This window comes from Astyanax mexicanus, chromosome 17, assembly GCF_023375975.1.
Source record: "Astyanax mexicanus isolate ESR-SI-001 chromosome 17, AstMex3_surface, whole genome shotgun sequence".
Taxonomy (NCBI): Eukaryota; Metazoa; Chordata; class Actinopteri; order Characiformes; family Acestrorhamphidae; genus Astyanax; species Astyanax mexicanus.
This window is the reverse complement of record NC_064424.1, coordinates 25849027-25861992: the sequence shown is the minus strand read 5'-3', so window position 1 is coordinate 25861992 and position 12966 is coordinate 25849027. Positions and strand designations below refer to the sequence as shown.

General features: G+C 35.8%; 1 protein-coding gene across 2 annotated transcripts in view; it reads right to left on the bottom strand.

Moving 5' to 3' along the window:
* The window catches only part of taf1c (TATA-box binding protein associated factor, RNA polymerase I subunit C), a 31759-nt gene extending 19776 nt beyond the window's left edge, over positions 1 to 11983 (bottom strand). The window contains exons 1-6 of one of the 2 annotated variants that reach the window (XM_007233966.3): positions 11566 to 11983; positions 2969 to 3080; positions 2369 to 2421; positions 2127 to 2225; positions 1980 to 2035; positions 477 to 724 (exon numbers count right to left, since the gene is read on the bottom strand). In XM_007233966.3, coding sequence (XP_007234028.3) covers positions 477 to 724; positions 1980 to 2035; positions 2127 to 2225; positions 2369 to 2421; positions 2969 to 3080; positions 11566 to 11700 — 703 coding nt within the window. In that variant the 5' untranslated portion in view covers positions 11701 to 11983. Of the gene's footprint in view, positions 1 to 476; positions 725 to 1979; positions 2036 to 2126; positions 2226 to 2368; positions 2422 to 2968; positions 3081 to 11565 lie in introns of those variants that run through there. The other variant, XM_007233967.3, reaches the window with a different exon arrangement.
* Between the last annotated feature and the right edge of the window lie 983 nt (positions 11984 to 12966).

Genomic DNA, 12966 nt, shown 5'->3' with positions numbered 1-12966 from the left:
AGGATAAACCGACAGACACACACACACGACAATTCTAGTTTCTCCAATTCACCAGACCCAATAACAATATCAGCACAAACGCAGCACTAATGAATGGAAACATTTTATCCCATTACTGATGGGGGGGGCCAGCTTTACTGAGGTGACAGCATTTGTTTGTACTGTGGTAAGAAATGGAACGGTGTTATTCAGCTCTATATTGCTGTTTTAATAAATACTTCAGTAAATTTCAAGCACTAAATTTAATTAATTCAATTCATATTAGGTCTGCAAGCGGACGAGTGGCAGAAATGTGTATGTGTGGGATTAAAGCAAGCATTTCTTGTCAGGAGCGAGCAGTAGCGGGATTAAATCAAGCAGGAGCGGGTTTATACAAAAGCAGTCCTGCGCAGACCTCTAAGGTGAAGCACAGAAACAAGACTAAATGGTTTAGTGGAGAAAATTACCCAAATAAAGAATGAGGCAGTAAAGGATACTGAGAGAGTCCAGTGCTGCTCCTCTAGGATAGATCAGACAGATCTCATTTTGATTCTCGATGTTTGGAAGAGGAACGCAGCCTAGAACACCTCCGGTGATATCTGAGCGGAACTGCTCCTGCTGCCTCTGGAAAGTCAACTCCTCATGAAGAAGCTCAGCCAGAAGAGCTGATGGAATGTCACAGATCACGTCCTCCAGCAGGTGGTGGTAGCGATGCACGTAGCTTGAAGCATGCCTGACTTCACACCTGCACAACAAATTCTGTTTTGCAAGTTTTGCTTACATCTTAGCCTTTTCAGTTTTTTCATCTTTACTCAGGCTGAATCCTAAACTGCCCTGTAGGCTCTAGTGCACAATAAGAGTGTTCAATTTCTGGCTCTGCTTTTAAACAGTGTTCCTTATATCTAGTAAGAAACAAGGCACAAGGACCGAATGACATAACTGTCACATAACTGACAATGACTCCTAACAAGTGATGACAAACTAGCATTGACTCTCACAGCGTACATTGTAAACTCCAAAAATAAAATTACTGGCATTTTTACCAGATTGCTCCAAAGGTCAAAAATCCAGCATGTCGAGTTAATAATAGTTAATAATAAAAAAAAAAAAGTTGCTGCATGATAAGTTTGATTAAATTTGCATAATGTAACATCGTACATCCTGTAAATGCACTGCACATATTTACGATGTGCTCATTTTGATTTTTTTCTGAAAACATATCGCAATATCAAAATACAGGAATATTAAATCAGACTGCACCCAATGTCAATGATCAAACATGTCATGAAATTAATATGCACTCCATGTACCCTAAATTGAAGTGAAACAAATGATACAAGATAGATATACAGCTCTGGAAAAAAATAAGAGACTTCAGTTTCTGAATCAGTTTCTCTGATTTTGCTATTTATAGGTATATGTTTGAATAAAATGAACATTGTTTTATTCTATACAGCATTTCTTCCAAATTCTGAATAGAAATATTGTCATTTAGAGCATTTATTTGCAGAAAATGAGAAATGGCTCAAAGATGCAGAGCTTTCAGACCTCAAATAATGCAAAGAAAGAAGTTCATATTTATAAAGCTTAGAAATCAATATTGGTGGAATAACCCTGGTTTTAATCCCAGTTTTCGTGCACCTTGGCATGTTCTCCTCTACCAGTTTTACACACTGCTTTTTGATAACTTTATGCCACAACTTGTGCAAAAATTCAAGCAGTTCAGCCTGGTTTGATGGCTTGTGATCTTGAATATATTCCAGGTTTTCAATTTGGTAAAATCAAAGAAGTCTTCTCACTTTTTCCAGAGCTGTAATAATCCTCTGGAATATACGTAATTAAAAATGAGAAGTGCTAATTTTCTTTTGCATCAAGCAAAAGTGACATTACCCGACATTGTGCACATCTTTCATCGTAACCACTGCACATTCCCACACTGCAATGACAATAATGAAACTATGAAATACTAAGCAACCGTTGTAGACAAACATTCTGCTTACTTTTTATACTTTAATCTTCTTACTACATTCTTCATTCTCCCCATGTTGATGCAACCCTGGAGGATAATAGAGGACAAAGACCTTATTTTACTTCAAAATGTGGCTTACACAATGCAAGCTTGCAATACACGATCATCAATATCACACCTTACGTGGTTTGTTTTTATGAAAGTTGAAGTGTTCTCCAAGCAGATGACCCATGGTGGAGAAGGAATCCATACAGTGATGTACATGGAAATGCTGAATCTACCAAAAGCAAACAAACAAAAAACACAGCTAAAAAAAGTACCGACAAATGCTGTGATGCATCACTCTTCAATACACAATGCATAAGATCAAATAATATTTTGTAGAGAAAAAAAAAACAAACAAAAAAAAAGTAAACCTACATGCTCTGGGAAATTATCTGGACTGGAAGGTGGGCCTGAGGGGATTTTGCCAGCTTAGAAAGAAAGAAAAACACAGCACCAAGTTATTTCCAATTTATACACTTCCTTTCAAAAACTTAAATCAACTGTTAGACTGTATAGATATAGAAAGCCTAGACTGTTTTTAAGTTTTGGAAGGTTTTCTTTTTTTTTTTTTTTATTGCTCTGCTTAGGTACAGAACAGAGGGGCATGTTACATATATATTACAGTATGTTACATATCTCTGCACCTTTTTCTCAACACAACACTTTAGCCTGTATAGGTACTCCACGGTCCTGTCTGTTAAATTGTCTTATGTCTGCTGTATTTATTGTAGTGTTACAGTCCTGTGTTACACGTTTTTACTTCATGTTGTCTATATTGTATTGTTTGCTTTCTGTTGGACCATGGTTCCAGAGAAACATAATTTCACTGCACTGTGTACCTGTACTCAGAGGTTATGACAATAAAAGCCTCTTGACTTGACTTGAACAACAGTGTTTGATGTGACTTGAAACTATAATTTCCATGTATTTAACTCCCACTATGACCAGATAAAGATACAAATACAGTTGTGTTACCTTTATTGGGAGGCAGCAATGGGGTTACCACTGGCTCAACAGGGATCCACATTTCTCCCTTCTTCTTATGCTGGGCCTTGAACCCCCACAGCATTTCCCCCTCCATCTCACCCTGCAACAGGTTAAGATAAAGCATTAGATAACTTAACCTGAGAATTATCTCTGCAGAGATTAGAGCTGATTTAAAAACTTTAAACAAAAATGGATTAATTATACAAATAAATACATATAAAATAAGAAACATTAATTTTGTGTTTTGGATCCTCAGTGTTCTCCCACTACAGAAGCCAATGTGCAGTGCACAAACACCTAATAAACCTAATGATTTAGAGGCCTATATTATATTATAAAACGTAATGTTAAGCAGTCTAGCAATATTTCTTTGGCATTAAACAGCCAACAAGTTGTATCATACCTATGAAGCTTTGTATGATTCTAGGGGTGTGTCATGTTGTATTTGACAATAATATCACCAAAAATTCGGACAGGCTAAAATAAAAATATACGGGGCTCCGAGTGGTCCAGCGGAATAAGGCGCTGCTGCTATGATCAGGAGATCCCCAGTTCGAATGCCATTCATGTAGCTTGCCATTGGCTACTGGAGCACAATTGGCTTTGCTCTTGCTGGGTGGTTAGATGGCATTCTTTTCTCTCATGAGTCCAAAGGGTGATGTCGCTCAGTATGAGGCGTCTGTGAGCTGATGTATCGGAACAGAGTCGCTGCGCTTTCCTCAGAGTGCACTGTGATGCTACTCGGCAATGTTCGAAAAAGAGGCGGTAGCTGACTTCATTTGTGTCGGAGGAGGCATGTGCTAGTCTTCACCCTCCTGGTGTTGGGGCATCACTAGTAATAGAGGGAGTGGGTTGTGTAATTGGCCGTGTAAATTGTGAGAATGTGATAAAAACTTGGATTTATTTTTTTTTTTAACAAAATAAAACTCCTTATGGTGATATTCTGCTATTCCTAAAGGCAGTCTATTTTGTATTAAATGTCAGGACTTCCCAAAAGTGGAAAGCCATGGTTTTGGTAAATTCACAAATATAAAAGAATATCATGCAAACACACAATTTGTATTTATCAACCCGCATGTATGCCTCACTGTGTAGAACGAGGCTGAAGTTGGTTTGATATTCGCAGCTCCAGATTCGTTTGGCTCGATATTCGCAGCCTCGTATTCCCCGGCTGAAGTTGGTTTGATATTCGCAGCTGCCGCTTCACTGAACCACCGTGAACTAAAGGGAGCGTTCACAAACACCCGCTGTTTATATTAAACACCTCACAGATCAACACTGAAGGAGATAGAATGAAGAAAAGCAGTACAGCTGTTAATGAACAATGTAAATATACAATATCGTATTAAATGTAATTTTGTATATTGTAAAATATTTATTTTAATTACTGAATTTATAATTATATATTACAATAAATAATTAAATATATATTTAATAAAATTATATTTTAAAAGCCATTGCGCTCAAAAAATATGAGGCAGATGTTCAAGTGTGATTTTGAAGAACTTTTTCATGTTGGGCCAGAACAAATACACATGATCTGAAGAGTACTAGTCTTCTACTTTAAGAAAAACCTGGAATTAGCCTGGCCCGAGCTGATTTTATACTTTAAAATGAACTGGCAACATAGCATACCAATCCATAATGCACAATTTTTTTTATGTAAAGCTGATGTTCCAGTGTGATTTTGAAGGACTTTTTCATATTGGGCCAGACCAAATACACATGATCTAAAGAGTACTAGTCTTCTACTTTAGGGAAAGCCTGGAATTAGCCTGGCCCAAGCTGATTTTATACTTTAAAATTAACTGGCAACATGGCCTACCGATCCATAATGCACAAAAAAATTAAATATAAAGCTGATGTTCTAGTGTGATTTTGAAGGATTTTTTAATCTTGGGCCAGACCAAATACACATGATCTAAAGAGTACTAGTCTTCTACTTTAAGGAAAACCTGGAGTTAGCCTGGCCCAAGCTGATTTTATACTTTAAAATGAACTGGCAACATGGTATAACGACCCATAATGCACAATTTTTTTTATGTAAAGCTGATGTTCTAGTGTGATTTTGAAGGACTTTTTAATCTTGGGCCAGACCAAATACACATGATCTAAAGAGTACTAGTCTTCTACTTTAAGGAAAACCTGGAAATAGCCTGGCCCGAGCTGATTTTATACTTTAAAATGAATTGGCAACATGGTATAACGAGCCATTTTGCACAAAAAGCCACTGTTCCAGTACAATTTTGAAGATTTTTTTAATCTTGGGCCAGAATACATACACATGATCTAAAGAGTACTAGTCTTCTACTTTAAGGAAAACCTGGAAATAGCCTGGCCCAAGCTGATTTTATACTTTAAAATGAACTGGCAACATGGAATACCGATCCATAAAGCACAATTTTTTTATGTAAAGCTGATGTTCCAGTGTGATTTTGAAGGACTTTTTCATCTTGGGCCAGACCAAATACACATGATCTAAAGAGTACTAGTCTTCTACTTTAAGGAAAACCTGGAAATAGCTTGGCCCAGGCTGATTTTATACTTTAAAATTAACTGGCAACATGGCCTACCGATCCATAATGCACAAAAAAATTTAATATAAAGCTGATGTTCTAGTGTGATTTTGAAGGACTTTTTAATCTTGGGCCAGAACAAATACACATGATCTAAAGAGTACTAGTCTTCTACTTTAAGGAAAACCTGGAAATAGCTTGGCCCAGGCTGATTTTATACTTTAAAATTAACTGGCAACATGGAATACCGATCCATAATGCACAATTTTTTTATTTAAAGCTGATGTTCCAGTGTGATTTTGAAGGACTTTTTCATATTGTGCCAGACCAAATACACATGATCTGAAGAGTACTAGTCTTCTTCTTCAAGGAAAACCTGGAATTAGCCTGGCCTGAGCTGATTTTATACTTTAAAATTAACTGGCAACATGGCCTACCGATCCATAATGCACAAAAAAATGTAATATAAAGCTGATGTTCTACTGTGATTTTGAAGGACTTTTTAATCTTGGGCCAGACCAAATACACATGATCTGAAGAGTACTAGTCTTCTTCTTTAAGGAAAACCTGGAATTAGCCTGGCCCGAGCTGATTTTATACTTTAAAATGAACTGGCAACATAGCATACCGATCCATAATGCACAATTTTTTTTTTATGTATAGCAGATGTTCTAGTGTGATTTTGAAGAACTTTTTCATCTTGGGCCAGACCAAATACACATGATCTGAAGAGTACTAGTCTTCTACTTTAAGGAAAACCTGGAATTAGCCTGGCCCAAGCTGATTTTATACTTTAAAATGAACTGGCTACATGGTATAACGAGCCATAAAGCACAATTTTTTTATTTAAAGCTGATGTTCCAGTGTGATTTTGAAGGACTTTTTAATCTTGGGCCAGACCAAATACACATGATCTGAAGAGTACTAGCCTTCTACTTTAAGGAAAACCTGGAAGTAGCCTGGCCCAAGCTGATTTTATACTTTAAAATGAACTGGCTACATGGTATAACGAGCCATAAAGCACAATTTTTTTTATGTAAAGCTGATGTTCTAGTGTGATTTTGAAGGACTTTTTCATATTGGGCCAGACCAAATACACATGATCTAAAGAGTTCTAGTCTTCTACTTTAAGGAAATTTTGGGATTTGCCTGGCCCGAGCTGATTTTAGACTGCACAATTAATTGGCAACATGGCAGCACAAAAAAAATATTATTTAAAGCTGATATTCCAGTATGATTTTGGACTTTTTTTTCAGACCAAATACACATCAGATGAAGAGTTCTGGTATTCTCAAAATCAATGCTTTATATTCATTATTTCTGTGCAAAATGGCTTTCATGTCATGTTGCCAATTCATTTTAAAGGATAAAATCAGCTCGGGCCAGGCTAATACCAAGTTTTCCTTAAAGTAGAAGACTAGTACTCTTTAGATCATGTGTATTTGTTCTGGCCCAAGATTAAAAAATTCTTCAGAATTGTACTGGAACAGTGGCTTTTTTGTGCAAAATGTCTCGTTATACCATGTTGCCAGTTCATTTTAAAGTATAAAATCAGCTTGGGCCAGGCTATTTCCAGGTTTTCCTTAAAGTAGAAGACTAGTACTCTTCAGATCATGTGTATTTGGCCTGGCCCAAGATGAAAAAGTCCTTCAAAATCACACTGGAACATCAGCTTTACATAAAAAAATTGTGCATTATGGATCGGTATTCCATGTTGCCAGTTCATTTTAAAGTATAAAATCAGCTTGGGCCAAGCTATTTCCAGGTTTTCCTTAAAGTAGAAGACTAGTACTCTTTAGATCATGTGTATTTGGTCTGGCCCAAGATTAAAAAGTCCTTCAAAATCACACTAGAACATCAGCTTTATATTCAATATTTTTGTGCATTATGGATCGGTATTCCATGTTGCCAGTTAATTTTAAAGTATAAAATCAGCTTGGGCCAGGCTAATTCCAGGTTTTCCTTAAAGTAGAAGACTAGTACTCTTCAGATCATGTGTATTTGGCCTGGCCCAAGATGAAAAAGTCCTTCAAAATCACACTGGAACATCAGCTTTACATAAAAAAAATGTGCATTATGGGTCGTTATACCATGTTGCCAGTTAATTTTAAAGTATAAAATCAGCTTGGGCCAGGCTAATTCCAGGTTTTCCTTAAAGTAGAATACTAGTACTCTTTAGATCATGTGTATTTGTTCTGGCCCAAGATTAAAAAAATCTTCAAAATTGTACTGGAACAGTGGCTTTTTTGTGCAAAATGGCTCGTTATACCATGTTGCCAATTCATTTTAAAGTATAAATTCAGCTTGGGCCAGGCTATTTCCAGGCTTTCCTTAAAGTAGAAGACTAGTACTCTTTAGATCATGTGTATTTGGTCTGGCCCAAGATGAAAAAGTCTTTCAAAATCACACTAGAACATCAGCTTTACATAAAAAAATGTGCATTATGGGTCGTTATACCATGTTGCCAGTTCATTTTAAAGTATAAAATCAGCTTGGGCCAGGCTATTTCCAGGTTTTTATTAAAGTAGAAGACTAGTACTCTTTAGATCATGTGTATTTGTTCTGGCCCAAGATTAAAAAGTCCTTCAAAATCACACTAGAACATCAGCTTTATATTCAATTTTTTTGTGCATTATGGATCGGTAGGCCATGTTGCCAGTTAATTTTAAAGTATAAAATCAGCTTGGGCCAGACTAATTCCAGGATTTCCTTAAAGAAGAAGACTAGTACTCTTCAGATCATGTGTATTTGTTCTGGCCCAAGATGAAAAAGTCCTTCAAAATCACACTGGAACATCAGCTTTACATAAAAAATTGTGCTTTATGGATCGGTATTCCATGTTGCCAGTTCATTTTAAAGTATAAAATCAGCTCGGGCCAGGCTATTTCCAGGTTTTCCTTAAAGTAGAAGACTAGTACTCTTCAGATCATGTGTATTTGGTCTGGCCCAAGATGAAAAAGCCCTTCAAAATCACACTGGAACATCAGCTTTACATAAAGAAAAATTGTGCATTATGGATCGGTATTCCATGTTGCCAGTTCATTTTAAAGTATAAAATCAGCTTGGGCCAGGCTATTTCCAGGTTTTCCTTAAAGTAGAATACTAGTACTCTTTAGATCATGTGTATTTGTTCTGGCCCAAGATTAAAAAAATCTTCAAAATTGTACTGGAACAGTGGCTTTTTTGTGCAAAATGGCTCGTTATACCATGTTGCCAATTCATTTTAAAGTATAAAATCAGCTTGGGCCAGGCTAATTCCAGGTTTTTCTTAAAGTAGAAGACTAGTACTCTTTAGATCATGTGTATTTGTTCTGGCCCAAGATTAAAAAAATCTTCAAAATTGTACTGGAACAGTGGCTTTTTTGTGCAAAATGGCTCGTTATACCATGTTGCCAATTCATTTTAAAGTATAAAATCAGCTTGGGCCGGGCTAATTCCAGGTTTTTCTTAAAGTAGAAGACTAGTACTCTTTAGATCATGTCTACTTGGTCTGGCCCAAGATTAAAAAGTCCTTCAAAATCACACTAGAACATCAGCTTTACATAAAAAAAATTGTGCATTATGGATTGGTATGCTATGTTGCCAGTTCATTTTAAAGTATAAAATCAGCTCGGGCCAGGCTAATTCCAGGTTTTCCTTAAAGTAGAAGACTAGTACTCTTTAGATCATGTGTATTTGGTCTGGCCCAAGATGAAAAAGCCCTTCAAAATCACACGGGAACATCAGCTTTACATAAAGAAAAATTGTGCATTATGGATCGGTATTCCATATTGCCAGTTCATTTTAAAGTATAAAATCAGCTTGGGCCAGGCTATTTCCAGGTTTTCCTTAAAGTAGAAGACTAGTTCTCTTCAGATCATGTGTATTGGTTCTGGCCCAAGATTAAAAAATTCTTCAAAATTGTACTGGAACAGTGGCTTTTTTGTGCAAAATGGCTCGTTATACCATGTTGCCAATTCATTTTAAAGTATAAAATCAGCTTGGGCCAGGCTAATTCCAGGTTTTTCTTAAAGTAGAAGACTAGTACTCTTTAGATCATGTGTATTTGGTCTGGCCCAATATGAAAAAGTCCTTCAAAATCACACTAGAACATCAGCTTTATATTCAATCTCTTTGTGCATTATGGATCGGTAGGCCATGTTGCCAGTTAATTTTAAAGTATAAAATCAGCTTGGGCCAGGCTAATTCCAGGCTTTCCCTAAAGTAGAAGACTAGTACTCTTTAGATCATGTGTATTTGGTCTGGCCCAATATGAAAAAGTCCTTCAAAATCACACTAGAACATCAGCTTTATATTCAATTTCTTTGTGCATTATGGATCGTTATTACATGTTGCCAGTTCATTTTAAAGTATAAAATCAGCTTGGGCCAAGCTATTTCCACGTTTTCCTTAAAGTAGAAGACTAGTACTCTTCAGATCATGTGTATTTGGTCTGGCCCAAGATTAAAAAGTCCTTCAAAATCACACTAGAACATCAGCTTTATATTACATTTTTTTGTGCATTATGGATCGGTAGGCCATGTTGCCAGTTAATTTTAAAGTATAAAATCAGCTTGGGCCAGGCTAATTCCAGGTTTTCCTTAAAGTAGAAGACTAGTACTCTTTAGATCATGTGTATTTGGTCTGGCCCAAGATGAAAAAGTCCTTCAAAATCACACTGGAACATCAGCTTTACATAAAAAAATTGTGCTTTATGGATCGGTATTCCATGTTGCCAGTTCATTTTAAAGTATAAAATCAGCTTGGGCCAGGCTATTTCCAGGTTTTTCTTAAAGTAGAAGACTAGTACTCTTTAGATCATGTCTATTTGGTCTGGCCCAAGATGAAAAAGTCCTTCAAAATTACACTAGAACATCAGCTTTACATAAAAAAATTGTGCATTATGGATTGGTATGCTATGTTGCCAGTTCATTTTAAAGTATAAAATCAGCTTGGGCCAGGCTAATTCCAGGTTTTCCTCAAAGTGGGAGAGTAGTTCTCTTCATCTGATGTGTATTTGTTCTGGCCCAAGATGAAAAAGTCTTTCAAAATCACACTTGAACATCTGCCTCATATTTTTTGAGCGCAATGGCTTTTAAAATATAATTGTATTAAATATATATTTTTATTATTTATTATAATATATAATTATAAATTCAGTAGTTAAAATAAATATTTTACAATATACAATTAGCTCCGGACAGGATAATGCCAGGTTTTCTTGAAAGTAGGAGGCTAAATCTCTATTTCAGATATTTTTTACTCAGGAAATGAATGAATTACACTAGAACAGCAAATTCATGTTGTAAGTAAAACTGGAGAAAATAATTGATGAAAGGTCGTGTATATAAAATTATATTTAATAATATATTGTATATTTACATTGTTCATTAACAGCTGTACTGCTTTTCTTCATTCTATCTCCTTCAGTGTTGATCTGTGAGGTGTTTAATATAAACAGCGGGTGTTTGTGAACGCTCCCTTTAGTTCACGGTGGTTCAGTGAAGCGGCAGCTGCGAATATCAAACCAACTTCAGTCGGGGAATACGAGGCTGCGAATATCGAGCCAAACGAATCTGGAGCTGCGAATATCAAACCAACTTCAGCCTCGTCTGTGTAGATGTATAGCATTGCTGTGTAGCATTATAGTAAAAATAAATAAACAAAAGATGCTTAAAAAATGGAATGGAATTGTGTAATAACCAAACATGTTATTACACATTTTTTGAGGGCAACACTATGCCATAGATGGTTAATTTAATTTTTACAAATGTTTTGTCGTATGGCCAAAAATATCGTTATCGCAAAAATACCCTGAAACATCGTGATATTATTTCAGGGCCATATCGCCCATCCCTGTATTGTACTACTAGCAAATTTAGTAATTATTTTCTATTGAACATGTGTACAGAATCACTTGTTACTGGTTACAACGACACTGCAGAATTAATAAAGGGTATTTGTATTAAAATTAGATAACTAAAGTATACTGGAGTGTTTAGACGGGAAGCTGAAAGTGGAGTCTAATTCGAGTTTGATAACTAAAACTGGACTCAGGGGCGGTGAAGGGTGTGTTTATAGATAGCTAACCTGAGCTGGCTCATCGTCTCCCCGCAGTATTTGTCCGTAGGAGCCCCAGCCGTCATAAACATGTTTAGCTCGATGTTCTGGAGGTCCGTCCTGGTAGAAATGTGGGAAGAGCTGAGCGGGGAATCGGTTCGCCATGCTGTCCGCGCGCTCCGGGCTCCGGCTGAGAAACACCGGCCCAAACAAGCCCGGACATGTGCTGCCGCTGCTGCCGCTGCTGAGCTCCGGCCACGCGTCCCCCGCTCGAGCTCTGTGTTACTTTATACTTAATTTACTTAAAAATACAACAACAACTGCGCGAAACCAGCATTAAAAACAATTAATAAAGAGCATAATTACATATTAATGAGTTTAACTTCTGAGTAAAGCGAGCACATGGGAGCGGAGGCGCGAGCGTGCCAAACAATCTACGTCAGCCTCTCTCAGCTGATGATACAGTCCGTTCTTCACAATAAAAGTCCTGATTATTATATTATATTAATAAATCTCTACGTGTTGTATTTAAAATATTTCCACGTTTTACATCACAGCTTAACTAGTAATGTTTTAGCTACAAAATGTAAGCTTTTTTTTTATTTAAAAGGCTTTATTTTATCGTCATATATAATAGTTTCTATATTAGTTTGTATAATTTGCAACACAGCCCCAGCAGTAATCTATTTAGTTTAAAATTTAAAATTCAACATTTGTATTCAGTAACGTCATCAGAAATTTGTTTAACTTATTAATAATTTTTATTATATTGTATTTCTACCTACTGGTATTTCTACTTCAGAGAAGGACTTTTAATATTTAAATTCTGCATTTATAATATTTCTATATTTTTTTTTTTATGCTTTAGATTTTAGTTTTAGCATCATCAATATTATTTAATTTAATATTTTTCCAAGTTATAATATTCCAAATCTTAACTTAATCTAAATCTTATCCTTTATTAAGGTCATTTATAGCATTTTACTTCTGCAGCTCAGACTAAGTTTTTACACAGTGTATCAACAGATTTTTTTTTCACTACATTTAAAAGCTATAAACTTTAAAATGAATACATTTTACCATGTACTATGGTCTTATTGTATGATGCATAGTAAAGTATCTAGACTCAAACACCATCTTTAAATATATACAGCTGTCAGAGAGGTTATGATTCTCAAATACAATTATTAGTTTTAGTTTTGTTTAATGATTACTGAAAAGATCTAGATTTTAAGTAAAATATACTGTAATATGAGTGAAATGATCAGAAATATAAGTTGTAATACACATTTTGATGGAATAGATAATCATTACATTCATTAAGAATTTCTGTATTTTCTTGTATGTTAAACTGTCAAACATAGTGGGGGTTGTATCAAAATCTGTATTTCAGTTAAGTTATTGTTTTGGACCAAAATCATATGTTTAGCC